Source organism: Chionomys nivalis, chromosome 7, assembly GCF_950005125.1.
Source record: "Chionomys nivalis chromosome 7, mChiNiv1.1, whole genome shotgun sequence".
NCBI classification, from domain to species: Eukaryota; Metazoa; Chordata; class Mammalia; order Rodentia; family Cricetidae; genus Chionomys; species Chionomys nivalis.
Window position 1 is genome coordinate 26,157,788 of NC_080092.1, and position 21,749 is coordinate 26,179,536.

Sequence of the window (21,749 nt, forward strand, 5' to 3'; positions counted from 1 at the left end):
CTGAGGAAGCACTCTTTGGCTTTGACTTGCCGAATTAAATCTTCACAATCTATAACTTCGGACCCTTCTCCTGAGGTGGGGATCTTAGCTATTTTCATCTGTATCTGAAAAGAAATTCATGTGAGGGAGAAGTGTAAATAACCACAAGGCAGCACAAAGAAAAATTTCCAGGGAATGACTAAGAAGTCAAGAGAGCTTGCTGTTCTTGCAAAGGATCCCGGGTTGGGTACTCAGCATCTATATGGTGGCTCCCGATATATATACTCATACATACGTACACATTTCCAGTTCCGGAGGATCTGATGCCAATGATGTACAAACTCAGGTAAACTCATACACCTAAAAGAAACCCAATAATTGGGAAAGAAAGAAAGGAAGGAAGGAAGGAAGGAAGGAAGGAAGGAAGGAAGGAAGGAAGGAAGGAAGGAAGGAAGGAAGAAAGAAAAGTCCGCTAAAATCTCCTATTCAAGTAGTTTGTTGAGTAGTTTCTGTTTTATGGGGGACTATTTAAGTTTGTTTGGGATAGGATCTTACTATGTCACTGGCCTGGAATTCAAAGATCCGCCTGTGTCTCAGAGATTAAAGACGTGAGCCATTACGCCTACCTTTTTGGTTTTTTCAGTAAATATGTTTTGTTAAAATTCTACTGTTCTAGAAGTAGAACAGTGTTCCCTGTGCGGGGCACAAAGCTGCACTGCCACCGTCTTCCTGCAGGGTGCACAACGAACTACTTGCATGAACCGCCTGCTTCTTTAAAACAACAAAATAGCCCTGGCCAAGCACTGGGGAGTGCGCATGTGCCGTTCTTCCGGAAATTATCGCTGGTCTGCCGGAAAAAGGGCAGGGAACCCGGAAGTAAACATTACCGGATCGCTTCGTTCGTGGCGGATGGTTTTGGTGTGCTCTGGGCCGGACTGGGTAAGTTAGGGTTCCGAGATAGAGGGAATGAACTGGGGACTCTGAGGAGAGGGCATTCCCTGCAGTGCGTCCTCGCGGTGACGAGCCGCCGTGGGACCGCGGACCCGGGGGAAGACTACCGCCCAGGGCGCAGGCGCTACCCTCGCGTCCAGCGGGACAGAGTCCTGGTCACAGTGGGGCGGACATCCTGAGCGGCTTTTACCCAAGCTGACGCCTCTGTCCCCAAAAGAAAGCCTTTGAGCTTCAGTTTTCTCGTGAACAGGGATGGTCTTATTTGGGGGAGGTGATGCGAGAGTAAAATTAGAATGTCTGTGTTATATTCAGTGAATTTGAGTCGTCACCGGTCCAACCTGTAGGCCCCTCCGCAAAACAGTGTAATCTACTGACAGAACTTAGGTCTATCTTAACCTTGAATGTGGCAAGCCTACACTCCAGTGGCCTGTGGTATGTAACGTGATTTAAAGGACCTACAATAAAGTCAGCCTTGGACTTGAGACCTGTCTCTCTCACTGATGTGTTGTTGGCTGGCGGTATTAACCTCCGCAGACTTGTTTCCTCACTGTAAAATAGGGTTGCTGTGAAGATTAGGTGACGGTGTGTCTGGTAAATTAAAGAAATGTTAATTGCCAAAACGAAGGTGATTAAATCTCTGAGTGTCCACTTTTGCCTCCCAGTATACTTAGGCAACCACCGATTTCTAATACTTCTGTTTTTATTTTTAAATTCTATTTTATTTTAATTATTTGTATAAGTAGGTGTGTGGGCATGTGCCCTTGTAAGTACATGCGCAGCCTTCTTGGATCCCATGGAGCTGTAGTTGGAAGACAGTTGTGAGCCCCCTGATGTAGGAGCTGAGAGCTGAACTATGATCCTCTCCAGGAGCAGTAGGTACCCTTAGCTCCTGAGCCATCTCTCCTGCCCCTTAGACAGACTTCTACAGAGAAGCAGGCACGGTAGGTGGCACATGCCTCCAAAACCAGTACTCGGGAGCTAGAGTCAGTAGGCTCAGAAGTTTATCCTGTGCTGCGTAATGAGTTCAGGGGCAGCCTAGACTGTGGGATATCCTGTCTCGGAACAAACAAACAAAATTCTATATATATTTTCGGTGGGTCAAACACAGAAGAGAACGTTTTGAACAGCACCATTGATTTCTAGTCATTAAGCATTTAGCATTGACAAAGAGTTGTGTAAATATCCATGGACCGCAGGAGGAAGGCTAAGAAAGTCTGTGGGGTGTGAGGATGGGTCAGTCAGCTAGTTGTGAGGCTAGAAGCTGGTGCTAGACCTTGGCTGCTGTATTCGTCCTTACAGTAAGACTGACAGCATCCTTTGACTGTTCACTGTGACGATCACTAGTTGCCAGTGACTGTTGAGACCGGAAATGTAACTGGTCCAAACATGTGTAAAACCCATAACAGCTTTTAAAGCTAAGTTGGTTTTTTGGTTTTTGTTTTGTTTTCTAGGTTATTGGAAGTTGAAATTAGACTGTGTTGGGAATATTTAGTAAAGATATTTGCCAGGTGGTGGTGCCACACACCTTTAATCCTAGCGGCTTGGGAGGCAGAGGCAGGCAGATCTCTGTGACTTTAAGGCTAGCCTGGTCTACAGAGTGAGTTCTAGGATAGCTGAACCTACACAGAGAAACCCTGTCTCAAAAAACAAAACAAAAAAGGAAAAAAAATTCTATGAAAAGTAGTTTATTTCCTTTTGTATATGTTTGTGTCAGAGTCTTGCTATGTAGACCAGGCTAGCCTTTCAGATACAGTCCTCCTGGGTTATGGGCACTACCACCAATGGCCCTTTTTATTTCTTTAATATTGTTACTCAAAACCAAAGAATTACTTAATGTTGTTGGCATTACTTTTCTCTGGGATCATACTGCTTTGGAGAGATTTTGAGCTTGAGCAATGGGGCGTTTGATCAGATTTGTATTTTGAAAAATTAAGCTGTGCAGTATGTAAAAAGATTAATTGGGCAGAATTAGAAGAGACTGGTAAGTCTCAAAAAAATCACAACATGTACTAAAGTGGAAACATTCAGCATCAGAGGAATAGGTAAATAGCAGTGATATTCAGAAAGTAAACATAATTGTTAGTAAGCTGAAATACATAAATATTTAGTAAGCCAAAATAGAAAGAAGAGCTGTCAATGAAAGGAGCCTGGGTTCCACAGGGAGGACCAGGAGTTTAAGGCATGCTATGTACAGGCACCCCTGAGGCTCCTAGGTAGAGATGTCCTAACACAGTTGGTTATGTGGATTTGAAGATCCAATGAAAGTTCTGAGCAGAGAAATAATGTGGAGCCTAGTAGTGGGGTACTGCTCCTCCAGATCCTTGGAAGCTGGTACTGGTTAGGGTGATGAGTGAGGCTCTGACTGCCACATGGAATCAGTCTAAATAAATATATCAGTCTCTAAGTAAAAATAGATGAGCCTACAAAGGAGTCCAGAACAAAAAAGGAGTACACGAGAAACCAGAGACATGTTGTAGAAGCCAAGGAATTAGAATCTACGACAAAAGGAAAAAACAGAACTGAAAAATGTCCAGTTAGTGTTTAGCACATTGATTAACATTAATTTAGTTAATGTAGCGGTAGGTTTCATTGGCATGGCTGGGAACAGAAGCAAAGTCAGAGTGACTGGGGGTGAGGAGGGCACAGGGTGTAGAAACAGAGACCCTATGAATATAGGTGTTTTGGTGGGGGCTAGGCATTCCTGAATATAGACCAACCCATCTATATTTTCTTTCTGACAAGGTCTTATGTAGCATGGGTTGGTCTTGAACTCCCTATAAAGCTTCTGATCCTGTATTCACCTCCAGATTGCTGGATCACAGGTGTACACCACCACACCTGGTTCTTGCAGAACTGGGGATCCACCTTCCCTGCATGCTAGGCAAATGCTCTATCAACTGAGGCTTCATCCCCTGCCCCTAAACACTAGTAATTATTAAGACATTGGGCCTTCATGGGAAGCAGTGATGGGCTCTTTATTTTTTTGACTATGGTAGAAAAGTTCAAGACACACAGGAGGGCTAATTGAGGAATATCTGTATTAAAATCTTTGACACATTAGATTTTGTATACATGGCTTTCTCCATTTGTAAATTGGAGCTTTGAAAGAACTGGTGCAGAGAATATGTAAAAACTGTTTTGTTTTTTTCAGATATAGGGTCTCACTATATAGCCTTGGGTAGCCATGGTTTCTGTGCATAGAACAGGCTAGCCTCCAATTCCCAGGGATCCACAGGCCTCTGCTTTCCAAGTACTGGGATTGAAGTTGTACATTTCAATGCCCATTTTGTAGAGCCTTTTGAGGAAGAGAAAGAGTGCCTTAGAACCAGTGAGATGGCCCAGCAGGTAAAGGCACCTGCCACCAAGCCTCATGACCTGTTTCATCCCTGGGACCCTCAGGGTGATTGAAGATCCAGCTCCTACAAGTTTACCTCTTACCTCTCCATACGTGCCATGGCATACACAATCCCTGCCGCACGCCTCCACACACATACACACAAGACAAATAAAATGTAATTTAAGCATGTAAAGATCACCTCCTTTACAGGCACTTTGAAAGAATAAGAGTGTGTGAGACTGGGCACTGCTGTTTTGTGTGTGCAAGGACCCAGTTTTGATCATACCACCACATAAAGTTTGAAAAGTCAGAGGGAGGAAAAAGAGAAGGAGAGAGAAACCCTGATGAAACTCACAGTGTATATCAATAGCACACAGTGTAGTGGTCTCATGGCTATATTCTAAAGACCTCCTTCACTGTAAAAAGTTCCTTCCCTTTTTAGAGGAAGCCAGTTCATCATGTCGGCAGCAGCCGTAGATACAGTTAATGCCACGCCCCTTTCGGGGTCAAAGGAGATGAGTTTGGAGGAGCCAAAGAAGATGACCAGAGAAGACTGGAGGAAAAAGAAGGAGCTAGAAGAGCAGAGAAAACTGGGCAATGCTCCAGCAGAAGTTGACGAAGAGGGAAAGTAAGTCGCTTCTTACGTGATCTGTTCAAGTCCACACCCACTGCACCAGGCTCAGCCTTTGCTTGGGCAGGAAACTGCCCTTTACTAGTTACAGAATTTTTATTCTTCTTTCTTTTTTTATCAGACTCCTATGTATATGGTTTAGTAATCAGGTAATATTGAAGAGCTTATAATGCATAGCAATTGTCCTTTTTTACCTTTTTTCACTCCCCAGGCTAGAGTAGCTACTTTTATATCTTTTCATTTTGAGTTTTTCACATCTCTGAATAATAATGCCTGTGTGATTATTTTAATCAGTTGGCTGTAGACAGTAGTTTGACTTCTAGCTCAGATAGACGGGGCTCTCTAACCCCTTCCTGTTGTCCTCTGTCTCCATTCAGGTGTTTCATGAGTCTCAGCATCTTGATTAGACTGCTCCCCGCTGTAATGACTTAGATCTTTAGTTCTTCTGTAGTGGAGATAGCAACGGTCTTCCCTTCCCCATCCCACTGCAAGATTTCTCTTTTTGGCTTCTGTGCCCACTACCTTTGTGATTAAAATGTCATTCTGCTTTACAGTCTTACTTAAATTTTATTACAGAGATATCAACCCTCATATTCCTCAGTACATCTCTTCGGTTCCATGGTACATTGATCCATCAAAAAGGCCCACATTAAAGCATCAGAGACCACAGCCAGAGAAACAGAAGCAGTTCAGTTCCTCTGGGGAATGGTATAAGAGAGGTGTAAAGGAGGTATGTGGTGACCTGTGTGTCCTTTTGTGGGTGGAGAGTGTGTGTGAAGAACTTAGGAACCTTTAATGTGATGCTGTTTAAAGTGGGGAGGAATTCTGTGACCCTGGTGTTGAAATTCACAGTGTATTCGATGTTAGTTACAGTCTTCTACATGAATTTTATATTATTGAAATCCTTAAACTTGGTCATCTTAGAACATGAAGATTACCTGGTTTTCTTTTTAACAAATGAAGTCATTCAGTAGACAAGATAGTGAAAGCAAAAGTGATTTCTAAATGACTGATAAATAAGATGTCTGTTTTGTTTTTCTCTGTCCTTTAATAGAATTCTATAACTACCAAGTACCGCAAAGGGGCATGTGAAAATTGTGGGGCCATGACACACAAGAAGAAAGACTGCTTTGAGGTACGATCAGTCCTGAGCCTGTTGGGAAACTCTCAGCAAGCCTTTTGTTTTCTCCTTGTCAGAGATCTTCTGTTTTCCTAAAATTAATTTAGCAAAATAAAAATTAATTTGCAAGAAATTAGTCCAGCATCGTCAAAGTTTACTGCCCAAAGTCTGCCTTATAATTAAATTTAGAGACTAAAACTCCACAGCATGGGCGGAGATATGGCTCAGCGGTTAAGAGCTCTGCCTGTAATGTGAGAGGTCCTGGGTTTGATTCTCAGTGGAGACAGGGTGGCTCTCGGCTGTCTGTCCTGAGGTCCTGCACCCTGTTGTGGTATGAAAAAAAAAATGTGCTTAGATTAAAACTCCACAGCCTGTCCAAGCCAACTGTAAAAGTTGCATGAAATCTTCTGTGCTGCAAGTTCTTAGGAAAAGATCTGCTGTCTTTCAGAGGCCGAGGCGGGTTGGAGCAAAGTTCACAGGCACTAACATCGCCCCAGATGAGCACATCCAGCCCCAGCTGATGTTTGACTATGATGGGAAGAGGGACCGCTGGAACGGCTACAATCCGGAAGAGCACATGAAAATCGTTGAGGAATATGCCAAAGTTGACCTGGTGAGCCAGTTGACTGCCTTTCTACTTTGCTAGGGAAAATCCAAGGCTTTCTAACCTGGCAAGGCTTTCCCACGTCTCGGGGCACCGTGTTTATAGCAGCATGTCTATTTCAGTGGTGAAGACAGTGTGGTGCCCTGCTTGGCAGCAGTTTCTCTCCCTCTTTCCCGTGGACAGGGTCTCTCTATATGGTTCTAGCTGTCCTGAAACTTACTGTGTATACCAGGTTAGTTTTGTCTCCCAAATGCTGGAATTAAAGACAAATGCCACCACACCTTACTGACAGCAGTTTCCTGAGTCTTTTATTCTTTAGTCCCAGTGTGACCAAAGGTACTAGACATGTAAGAACAGACTGACATCCAGATCTTCTATTTGTTTGTTTGTTTGTTTGTTTGTTTGTTTGTTTGTTTGTTTGGGGGCAAAGCCTTACTATGTAACCCAGGCTTGCCTAGATCTCACTATGCAGATCAGGCTAGCCTACAACTCAGAGATCCACCCATCTCTGTCTCCTGATAAGAATATCCTGTCCCAGGATGGAAGGTGTGCAGTACCACACCTAGCTGCTTTTGACTTTTTGAAGATCTGAGGTCTTTGCCCCTAGACCACAGCGTGTGTCTAACACTGCTTTATGGTGCTCCACGTACCAGGGAAGAATAGCTAACCTGTTCAGAAACTGCATTTTAATCTAACTTCAGGTTTTTGAGTTTTTTTTAAATATTTGATGTGTGTGTGTGAGAGAGAATATAATTTTTTAAAGGTTTATTTATTATGTACAGTGTTCTGTCTGCATATATGCCTGCACGCCAGAAGAGGGCACCATATCTCACCATAGGTGGCTGTGAGCCATCATGTGGTTGCTGGGAATTGAACTCGGGACCTCTGGAAGAGCAGTCAATGTTCTCCAGCCCGTTTTTGTTTTTAAACAATGGTTTTACCTTCTTAGCCAAATTCCTTAAAAATAGTAGTCTATTCTGCTTTTTTCTTAAGGAATTACAGATTATATTTAAAATCATGAGTTTTGTTTTGGGGGCCAGCTTCTATCTTATTTTGTTTTTATTTTGAAGGGTTATATGTAACCTGGCTGACCTTGAACTCCCTATGACTATAATTATATAGCCAAGGATGGGGCTGAGCCTCTACTTCCAATATGCTGGGATTGTGAACATGTACCACCATGCCTGGCAAGATCATGCAGTTGCTCATAAAGATCTAGATCTCATGTTTTCAGGAGCATTGAAATATGTAGTAACCTGAGCCTACCCAAGAATAATCAGCCCATAGCTGGAGGCTGCAGCATCTCGCACTGTTGCCAGGGCTCGCTCTCTGCAGTTTACCAGTGCTGTCACCTGGTCTGCTTGCATCAGGGCTCGCTCACGCAAGGGTCTAACTCCCCACAAACCCTTCACTTGGTGCTCTAATGTCCATTTCTGAAACCACTAAAATCACTTACTTTAAATGTTGTAAGTAAAATTTAAATGTCTTTATTTTTTTAGGCAAAACGAACGTTGAAAGCTCAGAAACTGCAAGAAGAGTTAGCATCTGGAAAATTAATGGAACAAGCTGTAAGTAAAGACACAAGATATTCAGACAAAACACTCATATTCAGACCCTTGAAAACAGTGGTTCTCAAGACCTATAAGTTATGACCCATGTGGGGGTTGAGTGACCCTTTCGTAGGGCTCGCTAAGACCAGCAGAAAACACAGATATTTATATTAAAATTCACAACAGTAGCTAAATTACAGTTGTAAAGTAGCAACAAAAGTAATTTTATGGTTGGGATCACCACAACATGTGGAACTGTATTAAAGAATCACAGCATTAGGAAGGTTGAGAACCACTGCCTTAAAGCAAAGAAATGAAATATAGAACAAGAATCCATTTTCTACATCTTTGGTTAGGGAGGAACTGAACTTCTGTCTTCATTCCCTAAGCACTGGGGTTGTAGGGGTGCACTGCATGTGTCAGGCCTTCACTCTTAAAATAGCATTTATTAAGACCTCAGTAACAATACTAGCTACCGTATAATTTAGTGATATATGAAAAAAATAGATGACCATCACAGAAAAAGACTCATAATACCAGGTTTCTTTTTTTCTGACTTTACATATGTTCTGTGGTGGAGTTTGAACCCAGGTTACAAGCATCTTGTCTTAGGGTTTCTATTGCTGTAAAGAAACACCAGACAGGATTTCTCTGTAACAGCCCTGGCTGTCCTGGAACTCATTCTGTAGACCATGTTGGCCTCAAACCCAGAAAAATCCACGTCTCTGCCTCCCGAGTGCTGGGACTAAAGGTGTGCATAGCAACTCTTTTTTTATTTTGTTTTGTTTTGGTTTTCTTTTTTTTTTTTTTTAAGATTTATTTATTATGTATATAGTGTTCTGTCTGCATGTATGTCTCCAGGCCAGAAGAGGGCACCAGATCTCATTACAGATGGTTGTGAGCCACCTGTTGTGGTTGCTAGGAATCGAACTCAGGACCTCTGGAAGATCCAGTGCTCTAAACCTCTTGAGCCAGCTCCCCAGCTCCTCATGACAACTCTTATAAAGAAAACATTTAATTGAGGTGACTTTCTCATAGTTTCAGAGGTTTGGTCCATTATCATTGACAGGGAGCATGACGGCATACAGGCAAATGTGGTATTAGAAAGACAGCGGAGAGTCCTGTATCTTGCAGGCAACGGCGAGTTGACTAGGACACTGGATAGTATCCCGAGCATAGGAAACCTTAACAAGGCCACACCTGCTCCAACGAAGCCACACCTCCTAACAGTACCACTCCCTATGAGAGATGATGGGCTCTACATTCAGAATACCACTTCCTGACAGCATTTTCTATTTGGACTTGATTTTTTAAAAAACTAGTAACGTTTGGGGCCAGTAAGAAGGCTCAGTGGGAAAAGGAACTTGCCGTGCAAGCTTGGCAACTTGGGTTTAAGCCCCGGAACCCATATAAAGATGGAAGGAGATTACTAATTTCTCGGGCTTGTCCTCTGACCTTGACACGTACACAGTGGCATGCGCTGACCCAATTCTACATGAATAAAAGGAAAACTAGTCAGGTTTAATGAACATGAAGCAGCTAATGACTAAAACAAATATAATGGGTATTTGTTGGGTTCTTTGGTCATCTTAAACTTCCTGTTACCTTGTGTGATTGTAATCCTATAGCAGGAGGCTGGAGAGGTGACTCAGAGGTTAAGAGCACTTGAGTTCAGCTCCCAGCACCCACATCTGGCAGCTTACAACTGCTTTTGACCCTAACTCCAAGCAAGCCAAGTGTTCTCTTCTGACCTCCAAGGGAACGCACACACCTGTGCCTGTACACACACTACACATGAAAGACATCCTGTATCAATAAAATGTGTTTGTTTTCTGGTTTTGTAGACAGTAATAAAATTAAGTGTTCACAATAGCACACTTGTTTCAGAATATATGTGCTCAGAACAAGTGAGAAGTCTGAGAGCTTATTGAGTTGAAGTGAAGCAGCCTCCCTTCCATCCTGCCCTCCCTCCTTCTCTCTGGTGCTACGGATCAAACCCTAGGCATGCACTGTCCCACTCACCTATACTACACCTGTTTATATGTTTGTAAAATGCTAAGCAATCAGTAAATTAAGTGGAAGGGACTTACAAATGGTTTTCCTGCTTTCCTGATGCAGAATTCTCCAAAACATCAGTGGGGAGAAGAGGAACCCAATTCTCAGATGGTAAGGCACGCTTGTCTTTTCTGGCTGCATCTTCTGTTTTGTTTCGGTGGCTCGTAGTTGTGGTAGTCATATCAGTAGCCCTAAGTCACACAGATAATCCTTTGTTTAAAAGGAAGGAAAACAAGAACTCAGTGCTGTGACTTTCTGCTTAGTTCTCTCACCCCCCATTCTTGCTTTTAGGAAAAGGATCATAACAGTGAGGACGAGGATGAAGACAAATATGCAGATGATATTGACATGCCCGGGCAGAATTTCGACTCTAAGAGACGCATTACTGTTCGGAATCTCAGGATTCGTGAAGATATTGCAAAAGTAAGTCATGTCAATCTGTAGCTCTGACAGATCGTGTTTTCACACCTTCCTCTGCATGTGCAGTGTCTGTGCGGTTTGGTTACCATGACTAGCGTCACTCCAAAGGACAGTAGCATGTGCTTTTTACTGTACTGGAATCATACATGGATGTCGGGTTGCTCAGAACCCACTCCTGCCCTGCTGAGCCGTTTATTGTTATAAATAAATGTTAATTCAGTCTTTAAATGTTTTTTCTTCTAGTATTTGAGAAATTTAGATCCAAATTCTGCCTATTATGATCCAAAAACTAGAGCGATGAGAGAGAATCCCTATGCCAATGCAGGAAAAAATCCAGATGAGTAAGTATCCGGTTAACTTTATGGACTTCAGAGTAGGGGGTGCTAATCTTTCTAATTTGATTTTGTGAATGAGTTTTTCTTAATGGGGAACAATTTCTGAAAACTATTTAAAATCTGTGCTTACAGAGTGAGTTACGCTGGAGATAACTTTGTTAGATACACTGGAGACACCATTTCAATGGCTCAAACACAATGTAAGTATTAATTTTATACCAGGGCATTTTATATGAACTTTAGAGCTGAGAGCCAGCGAGGTGGCTGGGGTGACTGCCATCAGGTAGTTCTGTCCCCAGTGTCTCCATGGTGGATGGAGAGAACCAAGTTATCCTCCTACCCGACATATGTTCTGTGGTATAAGTGATCACACATTTGCACACCCAGATAAATAAAGGTAAAATAACGAAATTGGGTGTTATAAAACAAGCATGATGGTATATGTCTATGACCCTACTACATAGGACACTGAGACAGGAGGATCGCCACACGTTTGAGGCAACTCTAAGAAAAATCCAGCAGAAAGAAAAGATAGGGGGAGTACTGTTAGCAGTTACTTAAAGCTTGCTTTAAAAAAAAAAATGCAGTGAGCTAGCAACTCATTGAGATACTTTGAATTGCCCTAGTGTTTGCTTGGGAAGCCTACGACAAGGGATCTGAAGTACATCTCCAGGCAGATCCTACAAAACTAGAGCTGCTTTATAAGTCCTTCAAGGTCAAAAAGGAAGACTTCAAGGAGCAGCAGAAAGAAAGCATCCTGGAAAAGGTACCGCTAAAAAAACCACTTTACTTTTTGCTTAAGAAGCATTCAATTTGGTATGCCATCCAAAGAGTCCTTTTTAACCCATAGGCATAGTCCTGTCCTTCTGCTGACTTAGCTGGTATAGACTTCTGCAGCTATCATGCCCCCTCCTCAAGATGTGGTCCTGAAGATAAATGTCTGTTATTTCTCTCACTGCTTCATGTCAGCTGGGTCCCCTGACTGTTCAAGACTGCATCACATTGTCTTGTCTTCCCACAGCCTAGCCCAGCTGTCTAAAATACTTTCTTAGAGTTCTGGGGCACAGCTAAAAATTGTGTGCCCCAGTGCACAAAATACACCTTTGCTTTCGTCACATTGTGAGCTTCCCATTGGTGGAAGAAAGTGACAGTCATATGCAGATTTAGGGATGGAGAAATTAGCTCCATCTCCTGATGAAAGAACCAGTGAAGCCATGAGGCGAAGAAGGACATCAGACATGCGCCTAAAGGAAGGGGGCTTACGGCCATCTTAAAACCGACTTCGATTCCCAGATAAGCAACAGTAGAAACACCTTACCTAAATGGGTGAATTAGTGGTGCTCTTTTCACTGTTTCATCAGGAAAGCTATTTTAAAAAGGTTCATTTATTCTCTTTGAAAGTAAAGATTTGATATAAAAGTTTAGTTATAAAATGGATTTAATAATGTCCATTGTCCTTTTAGTATGGCGGCCAAGAACACTTGGATGCTCCTCCAGCTGAGCTGCTGCTGGCCCAGACAGAAGACTATGTGGAGTACTCCAGGCATGGAACGGTCATTAAAGGCCAGGAGCGGGCTGTTGCCTGCTCCAAGTATGAGGAAGACGTGAAGATCAATAACCACACGGTCAGTGCTCAGCTCCATACTGTTCCCCATGTAATATCATGGTCAACCAATGCTTTCCTTTTTTGGTGTTGGTGTTGGCATTTTGGCTTTGTTTTATTAATTTTTTTCTAAAAGTGAGAAAAATGAAAGATATTATTGTAGTCATCTGCATGCTTATGTAAAACCAAAACATTTTTGTCTGTTGTACTATTTATTCTTTTGTCTAGGTTTGAATGTACAGTAGCTGTAGATAAATACACATATTGCATTTACTAGTTTTTGGCAGAAATATTTAGAAATTGCAGGTAGAATATTTCACTCATAAACACCCTATCATACATCTCTTAAAACATAACAATTTTAGACAGTGCTGCTACCCTGTTGTGCCTCAAACTGACATTGACTCCTTAATTCATTTGGCTTTACTCGGGGTGTGTGTGTGTGTGTGTGTGTGTGTGTGTGTGTGTGTGTGTGTGTGTGTGCGCGTGTGCGTGTGTGTGTGTGCATGTGCGTGTGTGTGTTCAAAGGCTAAGTCAGTGGAGTTGGTTGTCTCCTTCCACTTTGATGTGACTTCCAGGGATCCGCTCAAGCCCATCAGCCTTGTGTGCGAGGCAGGTTACCCTCTGAGTCATCTCACTGGCCCCTTTCTTACTCTTTAAAAACCTATACACAAAAAATGCTTTGATAGCTGTATTTTGGTCAAGTCCGATTAAGTCTGTATTGATCATTTGTTAGAGATTTTCTACCCACATATACACACATCCCTAACCTCCAAGAGACAGGACTTCTCTGTGTGGCCCACTCTGTCGACCAGGCTGGACTTGAACTCAGATCTGCCTGCCTCTGAATGTTGGCCTCAAAGGTGTGCATCCCCATGCCCAGCCCTTACATTTCTTAAAACAAGAATGTCGGTCTAAAGTCTAGATTAAATAATACCTAACTATTTTGACAAGAATGTATAGTAGGTGATGGTGTTTTATTGTTCATTACATCATAAAGCATGTTTATGTATTTCTTCGTTCTGGGGATTGAACTCAGGTCTCATATATGCTGAGCCGTGTTCTCCCACTGAGCTACAGCCTCAACCCCACTTGTTGTACACCTAAACTAGCCAAACTGATTTTTATATATCAAGGCTCAGAAATCTAACAGTAGCTCTACTGTGTAGAGCAGATGAGCCAGACAGGCTTTACAAACCGTGAGCATAATGAGTCTAACAAGGGTGTGTGCACTCTTCAGCAAGAGCCACTAATCAACAGTAAGAATGTAGGCTTAGGATGCCCCACACCTTGTCTTCAGAGAAATCAAGTGTACTAAATTTTTTCATAGATTTTTGGGGGGGATGGGCAGGGGAGGCTGAGACATAGTCTTACCATGTAGCCCCAGACTGGCTTTTACTTGAATAGTTTTGCCTCTGCCTTCTCGGTGCAGTATGGGAAGGTTCCTTATTTCTTTCCCAGTCTGCTTTATCTATGTTTTTCAAGACAGGATTTCTCTGTGTAGTCCTGGCTATCCTGGAACTCATTCTGTAGGCCAGGCTGGCCTCGAACTCACATAGATCCACCTTCCTCTGCCTCCTGAGTACTGGGATTAAAGGCATGTGCCACCACTGCCCAGGGAAAGACCCTAATTTCAAGCTGCTTTTTAAATACCTTCTGTGTCTCTCTCTGCAGCACATCTGGGGATCTTACTGGAAGGACGGCCGGTGGGGGTACAAATGTTGTCACTCGTTTTTCAAGTACTCCTATTGCACGGGAGAAGCGGGGAAGGAGAGTGTTGTAAGTAACTATCCTCTGGTTTGTTTTCCTTTGTGTGGAGGAGAATGCTAAGTGAGTGAGTTGGGGTTTCATGTAGGCTTAGCTAACTGTGAATCCACTCTGGCCAAGGGTGACCTTGAACTTGTGATTGGACTGCCCCCACTTCCCAGATGCTGAGGTTACAGGTAGTGCTCAGTCCTGGCTCTAGGAGACTCTGGAGGTAGAGCCAGGGCTTTGCAGGTTACGCAAGGACTCTGGCAACCAAGCTACATCTCAGCCCTTGTCCTCTAGTTCTTAAAGGTGTAAGACAGCCAAACCCCTGCAGAAAACATATCTTCTTGTGTATCAAATTCTAACCTGTTCTTCAGCTGATTTTTAACTGTAGTCTTCAGCTCAAATTCTGTTTCTTCCCCACAGAATTCAGAGGAGTGTATTATAAGTGACACAGCTGGAGAAGAACCTGCAAAGAAACCACAGACCCTCATGGAGGTCGATCTGGAATACCCTGTTCGGGACTGTTAAATCCTGGGGGCAAAGGGTAGGGTGTTAAAACTTGTGCCAGAGCTCTGTGTTCATATGGTGTTTCTATTCTCCCTGTCAGCTGCATCAGGAAAAACTGAAAGAGGAGAAGAAGAAGAAAAAGAAGAAGAAGAAACACCGAAAGAGCAGCTCTGACAGTGACGACGAGGACAGGAAGCAAGAGAAACTGAAAAAGGTACTTTTTGTGGTGTCTAAGAAGCGAAAGTGACAAATAGCAAGAGCCACCATCTGTGGGTCTGGGACGTTATCATCCTACCTGCAAATGTTTAAAAGTGCAGTGGCAGGTGTGTGCGTGTCCACATGCACCTCTGCAACGGTCAGACAACTGGCAGGAACTGGTCCCCTCCTTCCGTTGGATTCTGTGGATTGAGCTCACGTCATCAGGCTTAGCGGCAACGGCCTTTGCCCATAGCCAGCCCCTCAACCAGATTACTCTAACTGATTAAAAACTGTCATCCCACATTTTGTGCTCTGTGGAAGTTACCAAGTGAGCCGAATAGTAGCTAGTTGGAGTTTCACAGTAAAAGGAGCTAACTGACTGCTGTGTTCTTTCAGACAGTGTGTGGTTGGTATTCAGACAGTGTGGGGTTGATAGTCAGACGGTGTGGGGTTGATAGTCAGACGGTGTGGGGTTGATAGACAGTGTGGGGTTGATAGAGCCCTTCGTAGTCCAAGAGGTCTTCCATGTTCTTTTTAACAAAAGCCATGAGATAGAGATTTGAGAGCTTGTTTTCACCTCTCGCCACAGGCACTGAACGCAGAGGAGGCCCGCCTTCTTCATGTCAAGGAGATCATGCAGATTGATGAGCGGAAGCGGCCATACAACAGCATATATGAAACCCGGGAGCCCACTGAAGAGGAAATGGAGGCCTACAGAATGAAACGGCAGAGGCCAGACGACCCCATGGCCTCTTTCCTGGGACAGTAGTAACTAGTCAGGATGGAATGCATACACAGCATGTTCATTCCAGCTCCTTCCTGACTCTCGATAGAAAGTCCTTGTCCTTCCTTTCTGCTGTCTGACATTAATAAAGCTTTCCGAGGTCTCAGAATCATTCTCCACAGTCAAGAAACAAAGCGAGCAAGAAAGAGCATACAGTTGTGGGTTAGGGTTAAACACCATCCACTCTAATTAGATTAGGAAAGAGACTTTGGCTGTCTTCCTCGCCAGAGTGTCCTTGAGAGCCTGGCACAGTGGCTCAAGCCTGTGATGTCAGCACCTGAGAGTGGCGGAGTCAGGGAGCAAGAGTTCAAGGTCAGCCGAGTATGGTGGTACACACCTGTAATCCTAGCAGGAGGTGTGCCAGAGCCACCCCCAGCTACAGAGCAAGCTTGAGACCAGCCTACACATGTGAGACTTTGTCCCAATGAGTAAGAGTTTGAAGCTGTGCTAGGCTGCAAAGCAAGTTGGTCTCAAATTTAAGAAAAAATAGAAGTCACCTGTTCCATACTTAGGTCTCAAGCTGTGTGCAGTCTCTGGTCTTCTATACAGCAGCAGCATGGTGGAGGCAGGGCCTCACCCTACAGCCAGAGCTCCTCAGCTCCTCTCCTCCAGTAGTGACGTCACTAGTAATTTAACTCAATAATTTCAGTTTTTTATAACATTCTATTCATTTTAATGCCTTTTAGGATTTTCTTGGTTTCAAACAACAACAACAAATATTCCGCCTTCGTCTGCAGCACCAGAAGGAAATCTATAAGGCATGTAAATATCTGTGTCCCCCATAATCTGAATAATAAATCTATTTTTCACTTGGTTGTTAAATTTTGGGTTTTCGTGCATTTCCTTGTACCTAAAATGCTTAGCGTTTGAATGGTCAGCATTGACTACTTCACACCTGCCTCACTGAACATGAATTTCTTTTAGACATAAAACGCCCTTCTTTTATGATAGAAGACATTGTTCTTACTACTGTATGTCATCTAATTCTGGTCCTCGTAAGAGTTACAAAATATCTTAGGCATCTAATTAGAGTCTACATGCCCAGCAGGCGTCACTTGATGTAATTTGAAGAGCAGAAAAACTGAACTGAAGGTTCTTAAAGATGACTTAAGGTTAGCTTCCTGGCATATTCATAGCTGATACTGCTGTGATCCTTAGCCTTCCTCACCTAAACCCATGGCAGAGACAGTGCTGACGCCATACGATTGTGAGAACACGATCTGAGTACACTGACTCAACAAATGTGTTCCAAACTGACTTCTAGGATACTGTGTCGAGTCAACATCTTAGACTTGACAGAAGAAAGGCCACTGAGCCAAATTCCCAAATACCTGGCTACACATGGCGTCAGTATTCAGACGGAGACTAAACTATAGTGCAGGCTTGGGAAATTCAGTCAGAGAAGAGCTTGCCTTGCAAGCCTGAGGATGTGAATTCGAACTCCAGGGCTCACATAAAAGAGTGAAAGAAAGCAGGCCGGCCAGATACAGGGGTGCTCCTTGTAATATCTGCCCTGGAGAGGCAGACAGACAGATGGCCAGACAGCCCAGCCAAATCTGCAAGTACCAGGCCAGTGAGCAGCACCCGAGGAACTAGCTGTTTTCTGAGCTCTACACACGCCATGCTCATGTACCTACACAAGCACACAACAGTATATTGCAAATAGATCTCAAGGCCAAAACTGCTCTATCCCTACCTCAACATAGGTAGTTTACCACGAAGTAGGTCGTTGGTGTCTGTTTTGTGTACTATCTTTTGTTAATAAAGATTTCATTGAAATATTTAACTGAGTTGTTTGTAGCATCATTTGTCTATTTGGTAAAGAAATGGATTAGAGGAATGTTGAGCGACCTGGGTTGATTTGTTTTGAGTTTGTACAAGAAAATGCCAGCATCCTTTATCAAACTTAACATTTCTCTTCCTTTCTGAGGCTAATTTATTCTGGTTTTAGAAAGAATTCTATTACCCCAAATCATACTACTGTTAAATTAGGGTGGGGGTGATGCATAGAACAGTACTTAGATTTATATGGACGTGATCTTTGATTTTTTTTTCTTCTAGACAGGTTTTGTGTAGCCCAGGCCAACCTCACAATATGTAGCTGAAGACAAACATCCTACCTCCACCTCCTAAATTGCTGGGTTTACCTGTGCCCTGTGATGTAAGCTTTCGTTTTAATTATCTCAGACACAGTCACCTTTGCCAGCATTGGAACTGTTGGCTGTAGCTTTTGTGTTGTCCATAATGCGACTCACGAGGTGCAAGTTACTCGTATTTTACAGTCAGCTCACGTGCTTAGCCACCTAGTCTCCTTTTCCAAGGGCGACAGAGACGAGCATTGTACATGGATTCTTGCGCAAACTCTTTTCTTGGAAACTAGTACATGGACTGGGTCTATAGTTCCATGGTTGAGTACCTGCCTAGCATGCCTGAGTCCTTGAACTCAATCTGCAGTTTGGGGTGGGGGTGGAAGTCAATCAGTCTGTGTGGTTTTTTAGTAACCCATGCTGGCCTCAGTCTTCAGTTGTCCCGTCCGTCACAGCCTGTGGAGGGGAGAGGGTGGAATTCCAGAAATGCACTGCAGTTCCCAGAGATCCTTAGTTCTGTGATAGTACAGGGCACACAAGAGGGCTCCCGGGGCTTATGATGATTGTCTCCTACGGTAGACCACTGCTCTCATCTTAAGAATTAGCAAATGTGCTTATTTAACATACAGATTCCGGGCCCCTACTCCAGAGCTAGAGAATCAGAGCCCCCAAAGGAGGGTCTAGCAACACCAACCATATCAGTGGGTGAGTCATTGGAGCTCAGCATCTACGCCATTGGCCTTCTACACCCTTCTACACCCTTCTACACCCTGTCCTTGGGTTAAGCGGCATCTCAACACTGCTTGTTTTATTCTGTTGCCTCGGCTTCTGTTTTGATCAGTTTTCTTAAGGGTTCATTATATGGACAAGTGCTATGAAACCTCCTATGGTAACTAAGGGTGTCCTCATATAAAAGTTATCTTGATATGTCAATAATAAGTTCTCGGTTTTGTTCTCATGTGTGGACAGGATGTTACACCAGAAGCAAGGGTACCCTGAACCAGTGCACAGCCTGCCTTTGTACAGAGCAGGCATCATTAGACATAAAGATCTATTTGAAATTCTTGCTTAGTTGGAATCAAAACTGAACAGGGATCAAATAGCTTTACATGCCTGTTTAATCTTCATTAAAAAATATGAACCACTTTGTCAAAATCTGCTGTTTCTTTGAGTATTTGGTGACTGCTTCCTTTATCTATTCCATGGTTCTTGATGTAAGTCTTTGGAACAGAAGAGATGGAAGAAATGATCACGGAGGGTCCTTCCTAGAAGATAATCAGATTTTAACAAATAACATTTATAACATTACTGAAAATACATCAAGTCATAAGTGTGACTTTCTGGCAAGGACTTAGGGATTAATAATTTGCCTAAACCCAACTCTCCCAGGTATGACCTGTTGGTTAATCACTTATGCCAAGGCATTCGTTCTAGCGAAGTGGCTGGCGTTGAGTTAGATGCCATGCTGTCTTGATTTACTTTGAACAGACAAGTCACAGGACATTTCTTGATGCGTGCAGAATAATATGTAGTGACAGACTAGCCTGGAACGTGGCTTCATTTAAATTCAAGGATTTGTATTTTACTCCAATTCTGTGGTGTTTCTGGCACATTCGCTGAGAATTTTTGCATGCCGTGTCAAAGAAATGCAAACGGGGTGATGGCCATGTTCATCACTGGTTCACCTGTACAGTGGAGATGGATGACACTCAGCACCCATGGCGTGTGTTGTGTAACAACATATTTTCAAGTGTTGACCTCTCACCATCAAAACTGTCAGACCGTTTCAAAAGATGGCAAGGTGGCGTTGCACGGCATAACCTCAGTAGCCCAAAGCCTATACCAGCACCATCTGGTCAGTTGAAAACCCTTGGATCACATGAGAGCGCCTTGCTGCGGGCCTCACACCAATCTGCCTATCTGTGTGCCCAGGAGAAGCCCAGGTGCTCACACCGTAGCTGGATAATTAGTCAAACCTTGTGCGCTCGGAACAGCTCAAATCGTTCTGGGCCCGGATGCCCAGAAGCAGCTTCAGCAACTGCCCTTTTGTTCAATGACGGGATTCACTCTAGAATTGATTAAATGAGCCAGGACTTCTCACAGCAAGTTCTAGAAGGGCTCAGAGCTAGTCCTCTGAAGGTGGGCATTCAGCTTGCTGAGGCAGCTGACAGGGATGACTGCAGTCCGCTGATGGCATTCCTGTGTTGTGTAAAAGGGGGAGAAACGGCAGGAGTTCCTGTTCTGTGACATTTGCGGTTACCCATGAAAGGGGCCAATGTGTCCCGTCTCCTCAGAGATTTCTTTCTGAAGCACAACCTGGCGCTTGACATGTGAGGCTCCAAGTGTACCGATGGTGCCTCCTCTTTCCTAGGAGAAAATTCAGAATTGGTTGCCCATGTGAAAAAGAGGTGCCACATGTCGTGGTCATTGTTGGATCCTCATGCACTTGTCACCAAGACACTGACTACAAAAACTAAGGGATGCTCTGCTTGTGAGTCCCTTGAGTCACACTGGTGGCCAGGCCCCTCCCCCAGCACCTCCAGCTGCCAGGTTCCACCCACAGAACACTCTAACTGCCCTAACTGCGGGACCCAATCCCCCATCCTACAGAGTAAAAAGCCCAACCTGGATTTGAAACCCCACCAATCTCTACCCTAGAAAGCTTCACCCTGAAAAGTTCCAACCCCCTCCCCACAAGATGCTCTATGTAAGCCCTACCTTCTGCTCAGTTCTTTGCTGTTCCTTGCCCAAGCAGAAGCAGCCATCTTTCTGGTTTTTTTTTTCTTCACCTGTTAGACATCATTGAAACAAAGCTCCAAGAGCAGCAGGAGGCACTGTGAGCTGGAGTGTGTGTGTGTGTGTTGTTTTTCTTTTTTTTTATTTTTGTTTTAGTTGGGGGCTGGTTTTTGTTTATTTGGTTGGTTTTTGTTTGTCTTTGGATTTTTTGGTTTTGATTTTTTTATTTTGCTTTGTTTGGAGACAGCGTTTCTCTGTGCAGCCCTGGCTGTCCTTAAACTCACTCTGTGCACCAGGTTGACCTCGAACTCACAGAGATCTACATGCCTCTGCCTCTCAAGTGCTGGGATTCAGGGTATGTGGCACCACTGCTTGGCTCCTTTTTTGTTTGCTCTTTTGAGACAGGGTCTCACTATGTAACCCTGGCTGGCCTGGAACTCTCGGTGTAGACCAAGCTTGCTTCAAACTCACAGAGATCCACCTGCCTCTACCTCCCAAGTGCTTGGATTAAAGGTATATGCCACCACACCTGGCCATAATTTTTTAAATATATAAATTTTAATATATTCTTAATACCACTATAATATTAAAGGTGTAAATTTTTCCTTTTTTTCTTTCTTTTAATATTTATGATAAACTAAGGTTTATGTTGAAAAGCATTGACTACTTTTAGTAAGGTGTATGAAAATCTGGTTTGAAAAAAAGGAATACAAACAGCAGAAAAGGTTAAGTAAGCCTGGCTGATACAAAAGATTTGTACGTGTGTAATTTTTTGAGCAAACTACATAACTACATTGTAACTTCAAGACCAGCTTCATGAGACCCTTTCTCTTTTCCAAGTAAATAATTAAATTACTTGGCTGGAGAGATGGCTCAGTGGTTAAGAGCACTGACTGCTCCTCCAGAGGTCCTGAGTTCAATTCCCAGCAACCACATGATGGCTCACAACAATCTGTAATGAGATCTGGTGCCCTCTTCTGGCCTGCAGGCATACATGGAGGCAGAATGTTGCATACATAATAAATAAATAAATCTTTAAAAAAATAATTAAATTACTTAGAAAGAAAAATAAGGAGCTGAAGAGATGGCTCAACTCTTAA

General features: G+C 43.4%; 1 protein-coding gene across 1 annotated transcript; it reads left to right on the forward strand.

The window, feature by feature from the left end:
- The first annotated feature begins 833 nt into the window (after positions 1-833).
- Positions 834-17,563, forward strand: Slu7 (SLU7 homolog, splicing factor). The gene is made up of 16 exons (XM_057776472.1): positions 834-918; positions 4,710-4,895; positions 5,475-5,628; positions 5,953-6,033; positions 6,467-6,631; positions 8,122-8,190; positions 10,291-10,338; positions 10,519-10,650; positions 10,891-10,988; positions 11,115-11,182; positions 11,609-11,748; positions 12,446-12,607; positions 14,260-14,364; positions 14,761-14,832; positions 14,945-15,058; positions 15,632-17,563. Exons 2-16 carry the CDS (start codon positions 4,726-4,728, stop codon positions 15,809-15,811), a joined length of 1,758 nt encoding a protein of 585 aa, XP_057632455.1. The 5' UTR covers positions 834-918; positions 4,710-4,725; the 3' UTR covers positions 15,812-17,563.
- Positions 17,564-21,749: the final 4,186 nt, after the last annotated feature.

What these genes read in the sequence shown, in the direction of transcription:
- Slu7 (XM_057776472.1), top strand. Translation starts at nt 4,726, where the DNA reads ATGTCGGCAGCAGCCGTAGATACAGTTAATGCCACGCCCCTTTCGGGG. An exon ending in TTCGTGAAGATATTGCAAAA is followed by an intron (nt 10,651 to 10,890) that starts GTAAGTCATGTC and finishes TTTTTCTTCTAG; the next exon opens with TATTTGAGAAATTTAGATCC. An exon ending in AGCAAGAGAAACTGAAAAAG is followed by an intron (nt 15,059 to 15,631) that starts GTACTTTTTGTG and finishes CTCTCGCCACAG; the next exon opens with GCACTGAACGCAGAGGAGGC.